Here is an 18,483-nt window from a genome sequence, read left to right on the forward strand (position 1 = left end):
CTGTACTTGGCTAAGTTGGAATTCCTTAAAGCTCAAAACTATGTCCTTTCCTTTCTCTATCAGCATTTTCTTATGATGTAATCTTACTTGTACTAGTTAGTTCCATTTATATGTAGATACTACTTCACATCTGTACAAAATTTTCAAAATTACCTCATCCACAACAGAATTTAAGATTGAACCCCTTCCATTGTTCCTAGCTCAGTGGATTCCCCATCATTTATTCAGCTGTGCAAGCTAGAGTGACTGAGGGGTGGAATGACCATTTAATGTATTGCCCAAACCAGGGTACTTTTGAGAGTAGAAGGAGGGGCTGTTAATAATTACACTGACATTGCTTGGCAAACTGGGACATACAGTCACCCTGCATAGGAGTCATCATTGACACTTAGCTCTTGGTCATCCTTCCGATCCAAATTCATTACCACGTCCTTTTGATTTTTGTGTCTTTATGATCTCTCAACTTGTTCGTTTCTCTTCCATTTCTACCGTTGTTGCTGCCCATCACCTCTCATCTGAACTGGCAGTAGTCTTTGTGCTCAAAACTCTACATCCGCTCTTGCTCTTTCCAGCCTGTGATTTCTCACTTCTCAATATTAAAGCCACGGGATGCTTTGTAAAGCACAACTCTGGACATCTGTCACAGAACCACCCCGTCCCACCCCTTTTCTTTCCTTTTTTTAAAAAAATGATCTATTTATTTATTTATTTTTGGCTGCACTGAGGATCTTGCAGGATCTTAGTTCCCCCACCAGGGGTTGAACCCAGACCCCAGGAATGAAATGAGAAGCTGCGGAAAGCTTCTCATCCTAACCACTGGACCATCAGGAAATTCCCCCACCCCTTTTCTTGATTAAAACACATCAGTGGCTTCTTATCGTTCTTAGGATAAAAGATCATAAATCTTAACTTGGTCCACAGAGCTCTTCACAATATGGTCCCAAACTACTTTTCAGGCCTTGTCTTCAGTGTTCGCCTTTGCCTAGGTATCATAGCTCTAGTGTATCTCCTACATTCTTTCAGTTTTGCACCATGAGCTCTGAGTTGCATGAACTGTTTCCACTCCCTGAAATGCTCCTCTCCTCCACCTGCTAAATACCTACTCATCTTCAGGTCTCGGCATAAGCATCCTTTTCATGTGGGACATTTGTCTGTTCTCAGTGACTAGGTCAAATCTCTTTGTTGTAGCTTCATTTACACTTGCAGTTTAAAAAATGAATGGGATCACTTAATTAGTGTTCTTCTCTTCCACTAAACTGTAAACTTCATGGGAGCAGGAACCATGTCTTTGTGTCCTCACCATTTATTATCTACCATGTGCAATAAATGTTTAAAGAGTGAAAGAAGATAATCCTGTGTGTGGACCATATGATATTATAAAGCATTTTAGGCCTTTTGAAAATAAAGATGGTTGTGTATGTTTACTAATCTAAATCCCACAAGGTTCAACAAGTAAAAGATTGATTCCTGAAGTGTTGGGGAAATTTTATATATATTTGAATCTTTTAGGGGAGGGGTGTAATGTTTGAATAGAGTAAAAATTCAGAGAAACTGGGTGAATAAATGATGTGCTATTTCATTAGTTTGTTATTCGTGGTTATATTGATACATTATCTAATAAATATTGTCAAATATTTGCACTTTTTATTTGTTAACTTCAACTAGAACTCTAATGGTAAATGTTTATCTTTTTTTTTTTTTTTTGCGGTACGCGGGCCTCTCACTGCTGTGGCCTCTCCCGTTGTGGAGCACAGGCTCCGGACGCACAGGCTCAGCGGCCATGGCTCACGGGCTCAGCCGCTCCGCGGCATGTGGGATCTTCCCGGACGGGGGCACGAACCCGCGTCCCCTGCATCGGCAGGCGGACTCTCAACCACTGTGCCACCAGGGAAGCCCAAATGTTTATCATTTTGCCGAAAGTTCATTTTTAATAGAAAAAAAGGGAAATATTGATATAAGATAAAAATTTTAAATTGTAAATTCTGGAAAGTGTTTAATGCGGAGGTTTATTTTAAAATAAAACTTTTGGGACTTCCCTGGCGGTCCAGTGGTTAAGACTCCATGCTTCCACTGCAGGGGCACGGGTTCCATCCCTGGTCGTGGAACTAGGATCCCGCATGTTACATGGCGTGGCCAAATAACAACAATAACAACAAAAAAAAATAAAACTTTTGATAGTATTTTATTTAGTGTGGAGTTACGTTAAATGTGTATTACGAGCTCTGTGGGCTAGAACTATCTTTTAGGACCTTACATTTTAATAAGTATGACGTATGTCACACGTGTGTGTGCTTTGTTGAATGTGAGTCCTTTGTTGGATAAATTTATTGCAGACATCTTCTCCCATTCTGTGACTTGTCTGTCACTCTCTTTATTGTGTCTTGTGAGGAATAAAAGTTCTAAATTTTAGTGAAATTCAGTCAGTTTTTTTTTTATGGTTCATGCTTTTTGTGTTCACATTTTCCCAGTTGTCTCAAAGGTATCTCCTCATGTTTATTTTTTTGAGTTTATTTATTAGTTTACTAGGACAGCCATAACAGAGTACCACAAACTGGGTGGCCTAAATAACAGAAATTTATTATCTCACAGTTATGGAGGCCAGAAGTCCAAGATCAAGGTGTCAGTATGATTGGTGCCTTCTGCAGGCTGTGTGATGGGTCTGTTCCAGGTCTCTCCTTGGTTTGTAGATGGTCGCCTTCTTCTGTGTCTCTTCATAAAGTCTTTTCTCTATACATATCTCTGTCCAAATTTCCCTTTTTTATAAGGACACTAGTCATATTGGATAAGGGTCCACCCTAATGACCTCACTTTAACTTGATTATCTCCAAAGACCCTGTCTCCAAACAAGGCCACTAGTTTGAGGTACTGGGGATTACATTTTGAGGAGATGCAGTTCAGCCCGTAACAAGATCCACATAAGGTCTACACATTGCCTTAAGTTGTATGTCTCCTGTGTCCTCTTGTTTTATAAAAATCTTCCCTTATTTCTGAGACTTTTAAGTTTTGATGTTCTCTACACATTTAGTACTGATTAGGCATAGATTTATGGAAATTCAGGGAAGTTATAGAAGTTCAGGAAGATGGCTACATTATTACAAAAAGCTAAAATGGGCTATTTACATTTTATTTTTAGGAAAACTGCCAGTTTTCTGAAAACCTTAGGAGTTATTTTAAACAATAAATACATACCATTCCTCTAGGAAAGAATCACAATTCTACATTCCTTTTTACTTTTTGCACAGTATGTAACACTTTAAGATGGCTGTTGATGCTTTGGCTTTTACTGTGGGGTTGTATGTGCAACAGAAAACTAGGATAGGGAGCTACATAGAGTCATATTTTGATTGTCTCTGTTCTCTAGCAAGATTTCACTTTCCCTTATGTTTCAGTTGGGCTAGAGTGAAGGCAAGAAAATAATGTCACTTGTTCTAAAAGAAGTGAATTTGTGGTTAGTTTGAGAGTTGTGCACCTGTAGTGAAGCAAATCTGAACGACATTGGCAAGTGCTGGGATAGAACTGAGAGGTCCTCCAGGCTTTGTTTGAGCAAAGCAAATGAAAGAGAGTTCCTTGTTTTAAAAACTGGCTCATTTAGTTGGAAGCTGGTAAATTCTTACTACTCATTCTTTTATACAAAGTAAAATTAGTTTTGCCAGTATGTGGGCCCCCCAGTTTTAAAGTGTATCACATGTGATTAAACCTTGGATTATTAAAAAGGAATTAACTTTGTTTTTTTGGTGTTAATTTCTATTTCTCAATAGATTGTCTGAGTTTCCACATCTTCGAAATACTCATAAAACTTCAAGGACACCAGATATAGTTAAAACAAAAGGTCTTAAATCCAGATCTCTCCATTTGGATGATTGTTCAAAGACTGATCACAGAGTGAAAAGTGATGTTTCTAAAGATGTACATTATAGCACTTCACTGCCATACCTCGAAAAGGAAGGAAAATCACATTCTGAAAAAAAAGGCACTTCACATTTGCCTACATCTGTTGAAAAACACTCCACCAATGGCATTTGGTCACGTTCCCATTATCAGGTTGGTGAGGGTAGTTCCAGTGAGGATCACAGAAGAGGGAGGAAAGATAGTAGATATAGCCAGTACTGCAGAGGGACTGACAGAATACGAAAAGACTTGAACACTAGCTGTGGCGATGGTGAACCGAGGAACATAGAGGCCAGTCAGAGGCTACAAGGACGTCCTGAGAAATATAGTAAAGGTGAACCAAAGGCTGAAAGCAAAAATTCAAAGTTTAAAAGTAACACAGATTTGGATTATAAAAATGAACGCAGTAGCTCTTCTTGGGAGAAAGAAAGCCCTAGAGACAGGTCACACGCTCGACCAGAATCTCAAAGTGACAAAAAACTCGAAAGACAAAGTGAAAGATCACAAAATACAAATAGAAAAGAACTTAAATCACAAGACAAAGAAGAAAGGAAAGTTGATCAAAAACCTAAGTCAGTAGTAAAAGACGAGGATCATTGGAAAAGATCTGAAAGAGCATTGCTTCCTTATTCCAAGAAGGAACTAGCAAAATCTTCTCATAATTCAAGTAAATACCATCCAGGAGAGAGAAGAGGCCGGGAAGATAGTAAAAGAGACAGGGCTGTAAGTAATCATAGTTTTCAAGAAGGAAGATGCCCGACCTCTCTCTCAACCAATAGAACACACAAACACGTTGACTCCAAGGAAGTTGATGCTGTGCACCAATGGGAAAATACACCTTTAAGGGTAGAGAGGCATAGAACTGAAGATAAGCGGAAAAGAGAGCAAGAGGGCAAAGAAGAAAATCGGCATATGAGAAATGAAAAAAGAGTACCTGCAGAACATCTGCAGAAGACAAACAAAGAGACTAAGAAAACCGCTACAGATTTAAAGAGACAGAATGAGCCAAAAAATGATAGTGGTGAAGTCTCTAATAATGATGTTTCTGAAGGAGTGGATAATACAGAGCCAGCAGTTAAAGCTGAGAATGGTTCAAATGAAACACAAAACAAAGACTTAAAGTTAAGCTTTATGGAAAAATTGAACTTAACTCTTTCTCCTGCTAAAAAGCAGCCTGTTTCTCAGGAAAATCAGCATAAAATAACCGATACTCCCAAATCTAGTGACATATGTGATTTGGAGTCCTTGGTGCAGGCTAATAAAACTGTGACATGTATTCCCTCTGTCAGTGAGCATATCACAGAGGAAACCAAATCAGAGTTATTGGAACCAAAGGATGCTCTTACAGCAGCATCTGAACCCAGGACCAGTGTTTCAGAAAGGAAAATAGAAGAAGAAAATAGTTTGTTCATTAAATCTGTTGCGAATACTGTGCATTGTGATATGCCCATTTGTGGCACAGAGATTTCCTTCTCAGCATCTGTGGAAATGCAACAAACAGAATCGTCGTTTCCATCATCAGCAGAAATGGAACAGACCAGTAATGGTGCCAGGGCAGCGGTCCCTGTGGTAATGGACACAGTACAAGCAAATGTTTCTCAAAACTTTGGTTTGGAATTGGATACCAAAAGCAGCGATGACTTGAATTCTTGTAGTATTTCCAAAGATACAGAAATGAAGGAGGCTTTTTCAACCAAAGTGACCAAATCCAATGAAAGCATTTTGCAGCCTTCAATTGAAGAAGCTGGCATTTTGCCAACAGTCCTTTCAGAAGATGGTAAAACAAACCTTGAGCCTTCTCTTGTAGATGCACCACTGGTTGAGAGTAAGTCTTGTCACTTGGAGCCTTGCTTACCTAAAGAGACTCCTGAATCTTCACTTCAGCAGACTGAGTTAACGGACAACAGAATGGAAATTGGTGAAACAAACTCAGTATATCATGACGATGAGAACTCAGTTCTGAGCATTGACCTTAATCAGCTGAGACCTATTCCAGAAGCCATCAGTCCTCTGAATAGTCCCGTGAGACCTGTAACAAAAGTTCTTAGACTGGAAAGCCCATCTCGAGTTCCATTATATAATAACAGTCATAAAGGTAATAGCTTATATTATCTCCTATAACTTATATTTTTATGAGACTGTAGAATATGTCAGCAAGATGAATCAGTGCTTTTAATTTATTTATTGATATTTATTTATTTTTTAAATTTTTATTGGCGTATAGTTGATTTACAATGTTGTGTTAGTTTTAGGTGTGCAGCAAAGTGAATCAGTTCTACATATACATATATCCACTCTTTTTTTTTAGATTCTTTTCCTGTATAGTCCATTACAGAGTATTGAGTAGAGTTCCCTGTGCTGTACAGCAGGTTCTTATTATCTATTTTAGATATAGTAGTGTGTGTATATGTCAGTCCCAGCCTTCCAATTTATTCCTCCCTGCCCTTATCCCCTGGTAACCATAAGTTTGTTTTCTACATCTGTGACTCTACTTTTCTTTCGTAAATAAATTCATTTGTACCCTTTTTTTTAGATTCCACATATAAGTGATATCATATGATACGTGTCTGACTTAACTTCACTTGGTATGACAATCTCTACGTCCATCCATGTTGCTGCAAATGGCATTATTTTGTTAGTGCTTTTTATTTGATAACTTAATTATTATTCAGACCTTTGTTGTTACCTAGAAATGTACATTGAGCCTTTAGTCTAGATTTAGGTAATTCTTATTTATACAACAAAAGGGAATGGTAGAACAGATTGTTTTAAATACTCCTTGCTTGCTTTCAGGTATATTTTTGTTGTCCAAAAGCCATCGTCAAATGGCATAGAGTAGGTGATGCTGCTAACATCAAGTAAAGTAACCTGAACAGTTGGTTGCTGGTTATCCAAATGACCAAACTCTATACTATCACTATTGTCAGGCACTTTCTGAGACCAGTAAAGACCAATGACATGAGTTAAGTGTTAGAGTAATATAGTGTAAATAGTGTAAAAGCTATTAAAATAATAAATTGCCTCAACATTTAATTTTTTGTTATATTTAGTATGGAAATGTTAAATGACAAAGGCTCGGCAGTCATGTGACTATAATATGCTTTTTTCTTCCACAGATGTGTTTCTACCAAATTCAGCTCATTCTGCCTCCAAGAGTCAGTCTGATCTCAATAAGGAAAATCAAAAGCCAATCTGCAAATCTGACAAATTTACAGAAGCAGACTCCCACAAGAATTCATCTTTAGATGAATTAGAAGAAGGAGAAATTATAAGCGACAGTGAAAAATCTGAACCACAAAAAGGTTTTGACAAAAGTACCAACCCAAGAGCTTCTGCTGAAGTGCAGAACACAAAAACTAGCCCAGGAAGTAGGAAAAGCACTGTGCATTTGGATAAAGACAATAGGAAGATATCTTCTATAAAAATCCATCAGACCAAAAGCAAATGGAATAAAAGACGAGCTGAATCTAGCAGATCTTCAAAAACAGAGAAGAAAGATAGGTCAGTGAGCACTTCCAGCCTGGAAAAAATAGTTCCAATTATTGCTGCACCCTCTTCTGTCCAAGAGGTTGTGCACATGTTACGAATGATAAGAAAACATGTAAGGAAAAATTACATGAAATTCAAGGTAAAATTTTCATTAATACAGTTTCATAGAATTATTGAGTCAGCAATTTTGAGTTTTACATCACTAATTAAACACCTTGACTTATCCAAAATCTCTAAGTCAGTGACTACTTTACAGAAGAATCTCTGTGATGTTATAGAATCCAAACTTAAGCAAGTTAAAAAGAATGGCATTGTGGATCGTTTATTTGAGCAGCAGCTACCAGATATGAAAAAAAAATTGTGGAAATTTGTAGATGAACAACTTGATTATTTATTTACAAAGCTTAAGAAAATCTTAGTAAAGTTTTGTGACTCCATAAACATTGGCAGTGACAGTGACGAAGGAAAACTCGAAAAAAAAATAAATAAAGAGAAAGCACAGTATTCAAATTGTCAGAAGGGGAATGTAGGCAGCTCCAGCAAAGAAATGTTGAAGGAGAAATCCCTCAAATCAGAAGATTCTGGTTACTCTAAGTCTTTAGTAGGTTGTAAAAAATCTGAGGAAAAACATCAGGAGCAAAATAATTCCAGTATTAACACAGTAAAGCACAGCATTAAAAAAAGTACTAACACTTGCTTTGGTAATATTAAGAACCCTCAATTTGAAGAGCCTTCCTTGGAACCAGACTTCCCGAGCACCCCAAAGGCGGGAAAAATGGAAGGCAGCACCATAGAGGACGCACAGGCATCCCAGCACGCTGCTTTGAAGCCAGAACGCAGTTTTGAGATTCTTACTGAGCAGCAAGCATCTAGCCTTACTTTTAATTTAGTGAGTGATGCACAGATGGGAGAAATATTTAAAAGTTTGTTGCAAGGTTCTGATCTTTTGGACAACAGTGTTAACTGTAACGAAAAAAGTGAGTGGGAGTTAAAGACACCAGAGAAACAGATGCTAGAGACTTTTAAATGTGAATCTCTACCAGCTTGTACAACGGAAGAGCTCGTCTCAGGGGTCGTTTCTCCCTGTCCTAAGGTGATTAGTGATGATAATTGGTCATTATTGTCATCTGAGAAAGGTCCGTCTCTGTCTTCAGGGCTTTCATTGCCAGTTCATCCTGATGTGTTGGATGAAAACTGTATGTTTGAAGTGTCCACTAACATAGCTTTAAGTAAAGATAATGTATGTAGTTCAGAAAAGAGCAAGCCCTGTGTTTCCTCCATACTTTTTGAAGATCTAGCAGTCTCTTTAACAGTACCATCACCTCTGAAGTCAGATGGTCATCTCAGTTTCTTAAAGTCCGATGTTTCGTCTAATTCAACACCCGAAGAAGTTATTAGTGCCCATTTTAGTGAAGATGCCTTACTTGAGGAAGAGGATGCATCTGAACAGGACATTCATTTAGCCCTGGAGTCTGATAATTCAAGCAGTAAATCAAGTTGTTCTTCATCATGGACAAGCCGGTCTATTGCTCCAGGCTTTCAGTACCACCCTAATCTACCCATGCACGCTGTCATAATGGAAAAGTCCAACGATCATTTCATCGTGAAAATACGCCGTGCGGCACCATCTACCTCCCCTAGTCACAAACAGAGTATGGTGGCTGATGAATCTTTGCCAAGAGTGGAAAACAAAGCTGATGAAGCAGTGGAGAAAGAATATATTTCCTGTCAGTACAGAGTTTTTAAATCTGTGGAGGAGTTGAAAATTTCCAGTAAAAATGTTGACAGCAGTAGATCAGTTCATGAAGAACAGGACTGTATGATGCAAACAGAGGTTCCCGATATATATGAATTTCTTAAAGATGCTTCAGGTAAAGTGGTTCATAGTACTGAAGTAGCTGAAGAATGTTTCAAGTTGCATCAAGTATGGGAACCAAAAGAACCTGAATGCGTTGAAGAATTGCCTCCAATGGAAGAAATTCCACACTCTGTCGAGGGTCATCTTCCAAACACATGTATAGACCTCACAAAAGATCCAGCCACCGAGACCAAAAAGTTGGGGGAATTCGTAGAAGTAACAGTTTTAAATATTGAGCAGTTGGGATGTTCTGGAAGCAGTGTGGACCAGAATGCTCCAGTATTAGACAATATGCAGCCTGATACTGTAGATGCTTTTATTGATTTGACACAAGATGTTTCAAGTGACAGTAAAAATGAAGGTAACCGTCCTGCTTTAGCTGTTGAAGACTTGGGGTGTCAGGTGATCTGTGTAGCTGAAGATAACGCAAAGGAAGAAAAGGTGCAAGTGGCAAACAGGCCTCTGGAATGCATTGTTGAGGAAGCCTGTATCGATTTAACCTCGGGATCTCCCAGTTCGGGTGAAGTGAAAAAGGTTGATTTACAATCAGAGTTGGCATCAAATTCTGATAGGTCAGAGTTGCCTGGGGCTTTGGATAATGCTCACAAAAAGAGGAAAAACCTTACTGATCTAAATCCTTCTCGGAAAAAACAGAGAAAGGAAACAGACTTAACCAGTAGGGAAAAGACCAAGAAAATTACCCAAGATTCTGGTGAGAATGGTGATGCTCACCGAAAGAAAGCCAGTAAGAAAAAGGCCCCTGTAGTGTCTAAAGATCCCTCGTCATTAAAGGAAAGCCCAGGGACTAAGGATGCATCAGCAGCATCTGCCACTTCTCTTACAAGCCTTTCTGCAAAGAATGTTATTAAAAAGAAGGGAGAAATTATAGTTTCGTGGACAAGGTAAGAATCTAGTGAGACTATTAAATCACCAGGAAATTTTGAGATACCAGAAATCTGTCATGTCATCATAGTTTTATCCCATCTTAAAATAGGGAAAGTGATGACTTCAAAAGTGGCCAAAGTTGGTAGAAGATACATTCTAGGATACAACCCAGCTGTACTGTAGAACAGTCTAGAGCAGTGGCTCTTAACCAGCGACGTGTACTAGCACCATGGACAGAACTTTTCATTATCTTTTTAACTTCACTTTTCAATGAAAAAGAAAAATTCATTTGTAAGGAGCCCGGTATACGCACATTTTAGAAAGGAGGAATGACAGGTGGTGAATAGGACAAAAAGTGTGGGTGTTTGTAATTTGAGTTTTCCCCAGAAATTAGAAGCTTCAAAAACAGGTTGTACTTTTGACTTTTATGTGAGATTTTTAAGAAATGCAGATTTAAAGACCCCATTTTGGATGTCAAGGTGACCACAGTTGGGAACCATTGAACCAGAGGTGCATGATCTCTAAACCGGCCAGAGTGCATAATGAAAGAGACTGAATTTTGTTGAAATTGGTGATCAATTTTGTTTAAGACCTCAGTCCTCTATGCCTTCATTTCGGGTAACCTGCAGATGGTAAAATCTCAGAGACTATAATAACACACACTGGTTCAGACCATGTAGAAAAAGCAGAGGTCTGGGGCTTAGAAGATCTGGCTTCTGTGCTACTTTTTGGTTCTTCTCGCTTACCAAGTCTGTGATCACCTTTGGGCCCTAATTTTTAAAGTACCATACACACTACCGGTAGAGTTTTAAAAAATCTTTTATTTTGCCATTAGAAACATACATTAGTATTTGTTTTAGAAAATTTGGAAAATATGTATGAACTCGAAGATTAAAATCATCCATAATCTTCTCTCTCAGAGATAACCATTGTCCATATTTTAGTATATACACTTGTTCTTTTTTTTTTTTTTGCGGTATGCGGGCCTCTCACTGTTGTGGTCTCTCCCATTGCGGAGCGCAGGCTCAGCGGCCATGGCTCACGGGCCCAGCCGCTCCGCGGCATGTGGGATCCTCCCGGACCGGGGCACGAACCCGTGTCTCCTGCATTGGCAGGCGGATTCTCAACCACTGTGCCACCAGGGAAGCCCACTTGTTCTTTTTTTATGGGTTTTAATTAAAATGTCAACTCTTATTGGCAGATGGTAAGGCAATGGAATTTTTGTTACCTTTCTGTTCGAACCTACAAAAGCTAAATAACATTTTTCCCCCTTCAGAAATGACGACCGGGAAATTTTATTGGAGTGTCAGAAAAAAGGTCCATCGTTGAAAACATTTTCTCATTTAGCTGCCAAGTTGAATAAAAATCCATATCAGGTAACTTCCCCAATTTTACATCTCTATTGTTTCACAGATTTTACTACTCTCAATATTTAGATTTGATTTTTAATGTGTTTAAAAAATATAGCTATTTGTTAGCCAACTTGTTTAAAAGTATGGCTCTTTGGAGAATCCCCCAGTGGTCCGGTAGTTAGGACTCCATGCTTTCACTGCCGCGAGCAGTTCCCCTGCTCGGGGAACTAAGATCCCGCAAGCTACACAGTGCAGCCAAAAAAAAAAAAAAGACTGTTAAAAACTTGGTGATCGTGGAAGAAGTTTGAAACAATCCTAATTCTTTATTCCGTTGTTTTGCCATTTACTTATTTGATCTCGAGCAATTTTGTAATGATATTTGCTTGTTTAAGAAAGTTTGATAGTGAAAGGTTAAACTAGCAATTACCTTTATTATGAAGATACTTTGTTTTTCTAGCTATTACTTTACCTTTATAATTAAGGGTGACTTTCTCTGTCTTTAGATGGTTTGTGAAAATATTCATCAAAGATTTAAAAAATTATTGAGGTATTTACAATTAACCCTTATTTAAAATTTTTCAGGTCTCAGAAAGATTCCATCAGCTAATGAAGCTCTTTGAAAAGTCAAAATGCAGGTAGTTAATGGTTACACTACAGGAGGCTAGTAAAGTAAATGTTTGACACTGTACCTGTGCAGTTAATGGCCTGTTAGTGGTTGAAGATGCGAATGGTGGGTGAGAGACATCCAGTTGAGTTCCTGTTTCAGTCACAGGTTGGAGAATGGTCGCTCGTGCCGGCCTGCTAAGGCACCTCATCCATAGGGACGTGGTCAGTGAAGCCTGCTGCGGTTCAGATCAGAGTCTCTCCGCAGCCTTCTGAGTGTTGATGAGTCTAAAGTGGGGGGAAATCCATTTAATGATTGGTAATAAATTTTTATCAGTGAAGAAAAACAAAACATTCTTGAGGGAATTCCCTGGTGGCCCAGCGGTTAGGACACTGTGTTTCCACTGCCAGGGGCCTGGGTTCTGTCCCTGGTCGGGGAGCTAAGATCTCGCGTGCCACCTGGCTCAGCCAAAAAAAGAAAAAAAAAGGAAGGAACACATTCTTGAATAGCAGTATATTTCATAGCCAGTGAAATCTGTGCAGTCATTGTAATTTAACATTTTTTACATTTTTAATTAGGGGTGCTAAAATGCTTTAAAATACAAAACATACATTTATAAACATGAAGTCCATTGTCATCTGAAGAGGTGACATGATTTACCATGTTACATTATTAATAATGTTCACAGACATATTCGGGTTTTTTTTTTTTTTTTTTTTTTTTTTTTTGGTGATACGCGGGCCTCTCACCGCTGCGGCCTCTCCCGCTGCGGAGCACAGGCTCCGGACGCGCAGGCTCAGCGGCCATGGCTCACGGGCCCAGCCGCTCTGCGGCACGTGGATCCTCCCGGACCGGGACACGAACCCGCGTCCCCTGCATCGGCAGGCGGACTCTCAACCACTGCGCCACCAGGGAAGCCCACGGACATCTTTCTTTAAGCCATTCTTATACAGGTTTATTAAGGCAATAATGTTTATCAGGTATTTCCTATAAGACCTGAGCCAATTGCTTAAATATTTTGGACTTTTATGTAAGGAAAGTTGTAAAGATATTTAACATTATCACTATTTTTCAATTGATTTGTAGTCATAATTATTTGAATCCAGAACACCCAACTTTAAATAAAACTAACTCTGAAGAAGAACCATATTTGGACATTGATCTCATTGTGAAGGGTTCTGAATACTTTTGAGTTATAAAAATCTTTTTCTAAACCCAGTGTAAATTACTGTCTTTAGATAACCTTAATTTCAGTATTCTCTCAAAGCAACTAGTTTGTTAATGAAATCTTCAGAAGATATTTAGTAGTGTACTCTGACATTAAAATTCTGTTTATGTAATTCAGAATGTAAGATTGAATAATAAGGAATTTGAAGAAAAAGCTTATTCTAAAGAACCTTTAAAAAATAGTTTGATGCAAAAATGGCCTGGTGTTTTTTCAGATTCACTATGCTGTAAATTTTTCACTGCCTTTAGGAAATTAAACCGTTTTTTTTTTTTCATTTTATTTGAACGTTATCTTAAAATATGACTTCCATTCTCTTGTTGAAGATAATGTTCCCTTCATGAACGAACTAACTTGTATTTGGAAATGACACTTATTAGTTTGAAATTTCCAAATTCCATTACAAATCTACAGTCTTTAATGGATTTGGTACTTGAGATTTTATTTGCTTGCATGATAGCACAAATAGTGGGTTATTTCATTCCTAGTTTGTTTTTTTCCTGAATTTTTGAATTTTATTTTATTTATTTTTTATACAGCTTGTTCTTATTAGTTATCTATTTTATACATATTAGTGTATATATGTCAATCCCAATCCCTAGTTTGTTTCTTAACTGATTTTTTTTCCTTCAGGTACTATAGTCTCATTACTTTCTTATCAAAATCAGAGTGTAATGATAAAGTTACCAAACTTAGTCTGTAAAAAGCTAGTTCTTTAACCACCAATATTTATTATCTAAGTAGAACTCATTTAAAAGAACAACACTTTATGAGATGGTCATATCAGAAAAATAGAATCATAACTTTAGCATTTTCTTACATTACAGATAAGTTGCTGAATTCCTTGGAGTCTTAATTGATATTGCAAACTACACAGAAGCTTGGAATTCTTCATGTTTTTAATGGGGAAGGAGAGGGCAGTTTTATGACCTTTGATTACCAGATAATAATCTGCATTTGTCATAACTTGCTGACTCTTAATCTCAAGCCAGCATGTTCACCTTGTTCCTGACATTAGTCTGATTTGCTTATCTGTTATTGGTCACGATATTTATTTTTAAACAGGTTAGAACTTGTTATTCAGATAAAAGCAACAACAAAACAGTATTGAAACCCTAGTTTTGATATTTCAAAGAAGTGACTTTCTTTTCTAGATTTTTAAAAATAGTTTTGTAGAATTTTAAGCTTAATGATTATTTAGTTCATTTCATCTATTTTTATTTGCTTTTCTGATTGCCTGTGCTCATTTTGGTAAATTGTAAAATAATTTAAATAGTGTATCTGTAAATATGTATAATTATAATGATGTAAAATACTTTTTGTGTGTGTGTGTATGTTTGGGTGTATACACACACATAAATGGCTGTACCTAGCCAAGGACTTTTTTATTTGTATAAAACTTTTTATATAAAGTTTGCTTTCTTTACCAGTAATGTATAAATAAAACCATGTAAAGTTCTGTTATATTTTGATTAGAATGTTTCTTTTAGTGTGCTTAGATAATAATTGAAACCAAAAAAAAAGTAAAACTCCCAGAGGACATGGGGGCTATTTTGAAGTGGTTCTTGGTTAGTGTATGGCTGACTGAATGCATGGCTGGCTGAATGTGTTGGAGCAGATTAATTGGAGAAAACCAGTTGCCTTTGCCTGCTTTCTCACAGCAGGTAATGGTACAGTGAACAGTGCTGCAGGTGTCCTCACAGACAAAATCAGGGCAGCACAAAAACTCCCTTGAGGTGAAGATCTGGGAAAAACAGGTAAGGTTTAACTAGCTATGCATTATTTATTCATCCTCCCCCCCCCCACCCCCACCTTCAGACTGGTGGTGCTGCTGGGTTACAATCTAGGTTTTGGACTCTATGAAGTGACTTGAGGAAATTGCCATTTCTCCCATAATGTCCAGTATCTGCAGGAGAAGCCCTGATCTGAAGGATTACTTGGTAGATAACAAACTGAAATAAAGAACTGTGGTTTTGTAGTGTTGGGGCTGCCCAGAGGGCTGGCCCTCAACCCTTCCCCAGTGCATTCAACCACTCAGAACCCTTACCACCAGGTGAATGAGTTCACGAGCCAAAGTAAAGTAGCAACTAAGAGATACCACTGGTTTAAAAGAAAATAAACAGGATTACATAAGACCATAACAATCTAAGATAAAGCCAATAAATGTTAAAAGGAAAAAGAGAAGATTTTGGCAGTGTGGTACAAGAATCAGAACTAACCACATAGAAATATGAAAAATATAATATTTAAAATAAATGTAATAAAATGGAATGAAAATAGAGTGGATACAGCTGATGCATGAGTTAGTTGAAAAGTTGGATTGAGAAACTTCCAGAAGGCAGCAAAAAAAAGGATAAAAAGGAAATAAATGCAGATGTAAGTGGGAAGTAGATGTGCCAACATTCAAGTAACAAATGAGGTCAGAAGAAAAAGTTTGAAGATTGAGAGGGCCATAGGGTGCCAAACAAGAAAGAAGAAAGTACTCACATCTAGACACATACTGAAATTAGGAGTATCAAAGATAATGAGAAAAATCTAAAGGCTTTTAGACAGTCAATCCTTGTATAAAGGAGCAAGAATCATATTGACCTTACTCTTCAGAAGAGCAATGCTGGCTGTAAGGAAACAGTATTTTCAAGGTACTGGACCTAAAATTTTATATCCATTTAAATTGTTGTTCAAATGTGAGGGTTTAATAAAAAACATTAATATTCATCACTCACAGATCCACACTGTAAACATTTTTGGAGAGAATACTCAACAAAAAACAAGTGCAGGAAATATCTCAAGAACTAGGGGTGAGTGATCAGATACCTTGGTAAAGCGTGTACAGGCTGACCTCAGCAATGCTGCAGATTCGGTTTCAGACCGCTGCAATAAGGCAAATGCTGCAATAAAGCAAGTCACGAAGTTTTTGGTTTCTGCTTCTGCCCATAGGAGTTTATATCACCAGGTGTGAACAAGGTGGCATGGTGAATACGGGCTCCATTGACTAGCCTAAAGGCAATGGCTAGTGAAGCTCTCACCCTGTGTGCATCTTTCTCTATCCTGAGACATTTATTCTCTCTAGGCTTTCTGTGCCCTTCTGTTTCTCTGAGTGTGTTTTGGGCCTCCTAGTGACTCCATAGATTCAGCAGAACTTCGGTGAGAGTAAAAGTAGGAACTTAAAAAAAAAAAAAAAACTTGTCTATGGAAGTGGTTCTCAGCCTTTAGTGCGCTGATTTTTGCTCAGCCTTCGGGTCGGTTGGGATGAGGCAGTGGGTGTCTTTCCCACAGCTGTGCAGTGCTAATATTACTTACCTCATCAATAATTTCCAGTTATTACTGTGAGGTTATGGAGAGTTGCCTACTCTGTGCCTCTGTCTTAAAGATATTCACCTACTTGCTAAAAGTCTTCAAGAGTGAAGTGATAAGATTGATTCACCTGCTGAAGACTTTAAAAAATCAGATATATGGTTCCATTTATTGTTTATTTTCTAGTTTACACATCTATTTTCTTGAATAGGTAATACATTCACTGTTCAGTGAACCATATAAAAGTATCCATCTCACCTCTTCTCCAGTCGCTGGGTTACCTTTCCTTGAGGCAACTAATATTAGGAGTTATTCTACATACGCTTCTGAGTTGTTCTTTGCATAAATGTATGATTTTAATGTTTTGGCTCTGGTAAAATGCATTAAAGGTATTAATTACTTTACAGCTGACTTTTAGGATTAAATGTCAAGGGCTTTCTTGGACAATGTACCCAGTACTACACAGATACACATATTAATACATCGTGTGTTTTCACCTCTAGTTAATTCTGACAGTCAGTTTGTATTTGAGGCTAGCGTGCTGGGGTAGTGGAAATTTAACCTCTTTACCTGTCTACCTTTCATTATCATCCATTTTAAAAAATTAAATATATGAAAATAGAATAGGCAGATGATACTTATGAAGTGTCAGTAACTTTATGTACTTTCTATATTTTATAAGGAAAAGAGCAGGTTTAGAAATGTGCCTCGGAGCTGTGTTCTAGGGACACCCTTGCTGTCAACTCCTCTAAGGTGGCAGTTAGACTGTGTACTTGAGAGGTGACTAATGTCAGATGCTACAAGGCTGGGAGTTAGGAGATCTGGTCTCTGTCTGCATTGGGCAAATCATTTGACCTCTCTGAATTAAAACACGTTACAAAAATTTGATATAGGTTTCTAAGGTTCTCACATTCTCTACTGGAAAAGAAAATTTTCCTGAGCTGCCTGTTTTAGCCTAATAGAATATTGCTAGAACACATAACCTACAGACAGGCACACCCCCCTCTTGGTGGTCTAAAAATGGTTAATTTCTTTTTGAGCCATTTCTCCTTTCGGCCTGGCATGATTTGCAAGAGCACTTTGGGTTTGACTGTCACTCTGTTATTTGTTCCCATTTGGTGAGGCCAGACTCAACCCAGGCAGCTGTTGATGAAATTGGACATGACCCATTGATCTGCGACGTCAATTCCCAGAGCAATCAATTGACTGAAAGAATTGCACCCAAACTCAAATCACCATTATCATCCACAAACGAAAAAGGAAAATTCTCATTTGTTTCACCTTTCATTTCCAAATATGATATACTAGGAGGGGCTCCAGCTTTGTGCCAATTCGAAAGAAATATGACAAGAGAATTAAAAAGCACCAAAGGACATCTTGACCTCAGGGGAGGACTAGGTTGGACTCCATTGATCAAAATTACTGAGCTTATTCTGCATTGGTCCCCACAGCCAGTGGGTCAGAGCCTTTACATCTGCAACCGGCAGTATTTCCACTAATTAGCCACATATGGTCCAACTTGAAGGTTCTTTGAACCCAGTCATTAATTTTTTATCCACTCCTAAGGTAAGTTGTAAATATATGGTATCTCTTGTTTATGAGAAATATAGGAAATCCCTGTGGGGATACAAAGATAATATTTGAAATAAAATTCAGGAAGGGAGCACTGACTTTTTACACAGGAGATGCTAAATTAGTATTTGATAATAAAAGAAAATTCAAGAATATTTCTTGGACCTGTAGTTATTTAATAGTAAAAAAGTTATTTTTAGGAAACATAGGAATGCTTGTCTAAACTATCTTGCTATTGCATGCTAATATGCATGATTGTATTTCTGTTTCATGTATTTCTGTTTTTCAGTGTTCCTTTTCTTGCTATTTAAAAATT

General features: G+C 37.8%; 2 protein-coding genes across 4 annotated transcripts in view; both read left to right on the top strand.

The window, feature by feature from the left end:
* CASP8AP2 (caspase 8 associated protein 2) overlaps nt 1–14,765 on the top strand; it is a 42,543-nt gene extending 27,778 nt beyond the window's left edge. Inside the window, exons 7-11 of one of the 3 annotated variants that reach the window (XM_067011480.1) lie at nt 3,759–5,983; nt 7,005–10,137; nt 11,397–11,496; nt 12,055–12,107; nt 14,129–14,765. In XM_067011480.1, coding sequence (XP_066867581.1) covers nt 3,759–5,983; nt 7,005–10,137; nt 11,397–11,496; nt 12,055–12,107; nt 14,129–14,132 — 5,515 coding nt within the window. In that variant the 3' untranslated portion in view covers nt 14,133–14,765. Of the gene's footprint in view, nt 1–3,758; nt 5,984–7,004; nt 10,138–11,396; nt 11,596–12,054; nt 12,692–14,128 lie in introns of those variants that run through there. The other 2 variants (XM_067011479.1, XM_067011478.1) reach the window with 2 other exon arrangements.
* A 243-nt stretch (nt 14,766–15,008) lies between these two features.
* Nucleotides 15,009–18,483, top strand: part of GJA10 (gap junction protein alpha 10) — a 39,037-nt gene continuing 35,562 nt past the window's right edge. Inside the window, exon 1 of the mRNA XM_059083236.2 lies at nt 15,009–15,058. The gene's annotated coding sequence lies outside the window, so the exon portion shown is untranslated. The remainder of the gene's footprint in view (nt 15,059–18,483) is intronic.

Source organism: Kogia breviceps, chromosome 13, assembly GCF_026419965.1.
Source record: "Kogia breviceps isolate mKogBre1 chromosome 13, mKogBre1 haplotype 1, whole genome shotgun sequence".
Taxonomy (NCBI): Eukaryota; Metazoa; Chordata; class Mammalia; order Artiodactyla; family Physeteridae; genus Kogia; species Kogia breviceps.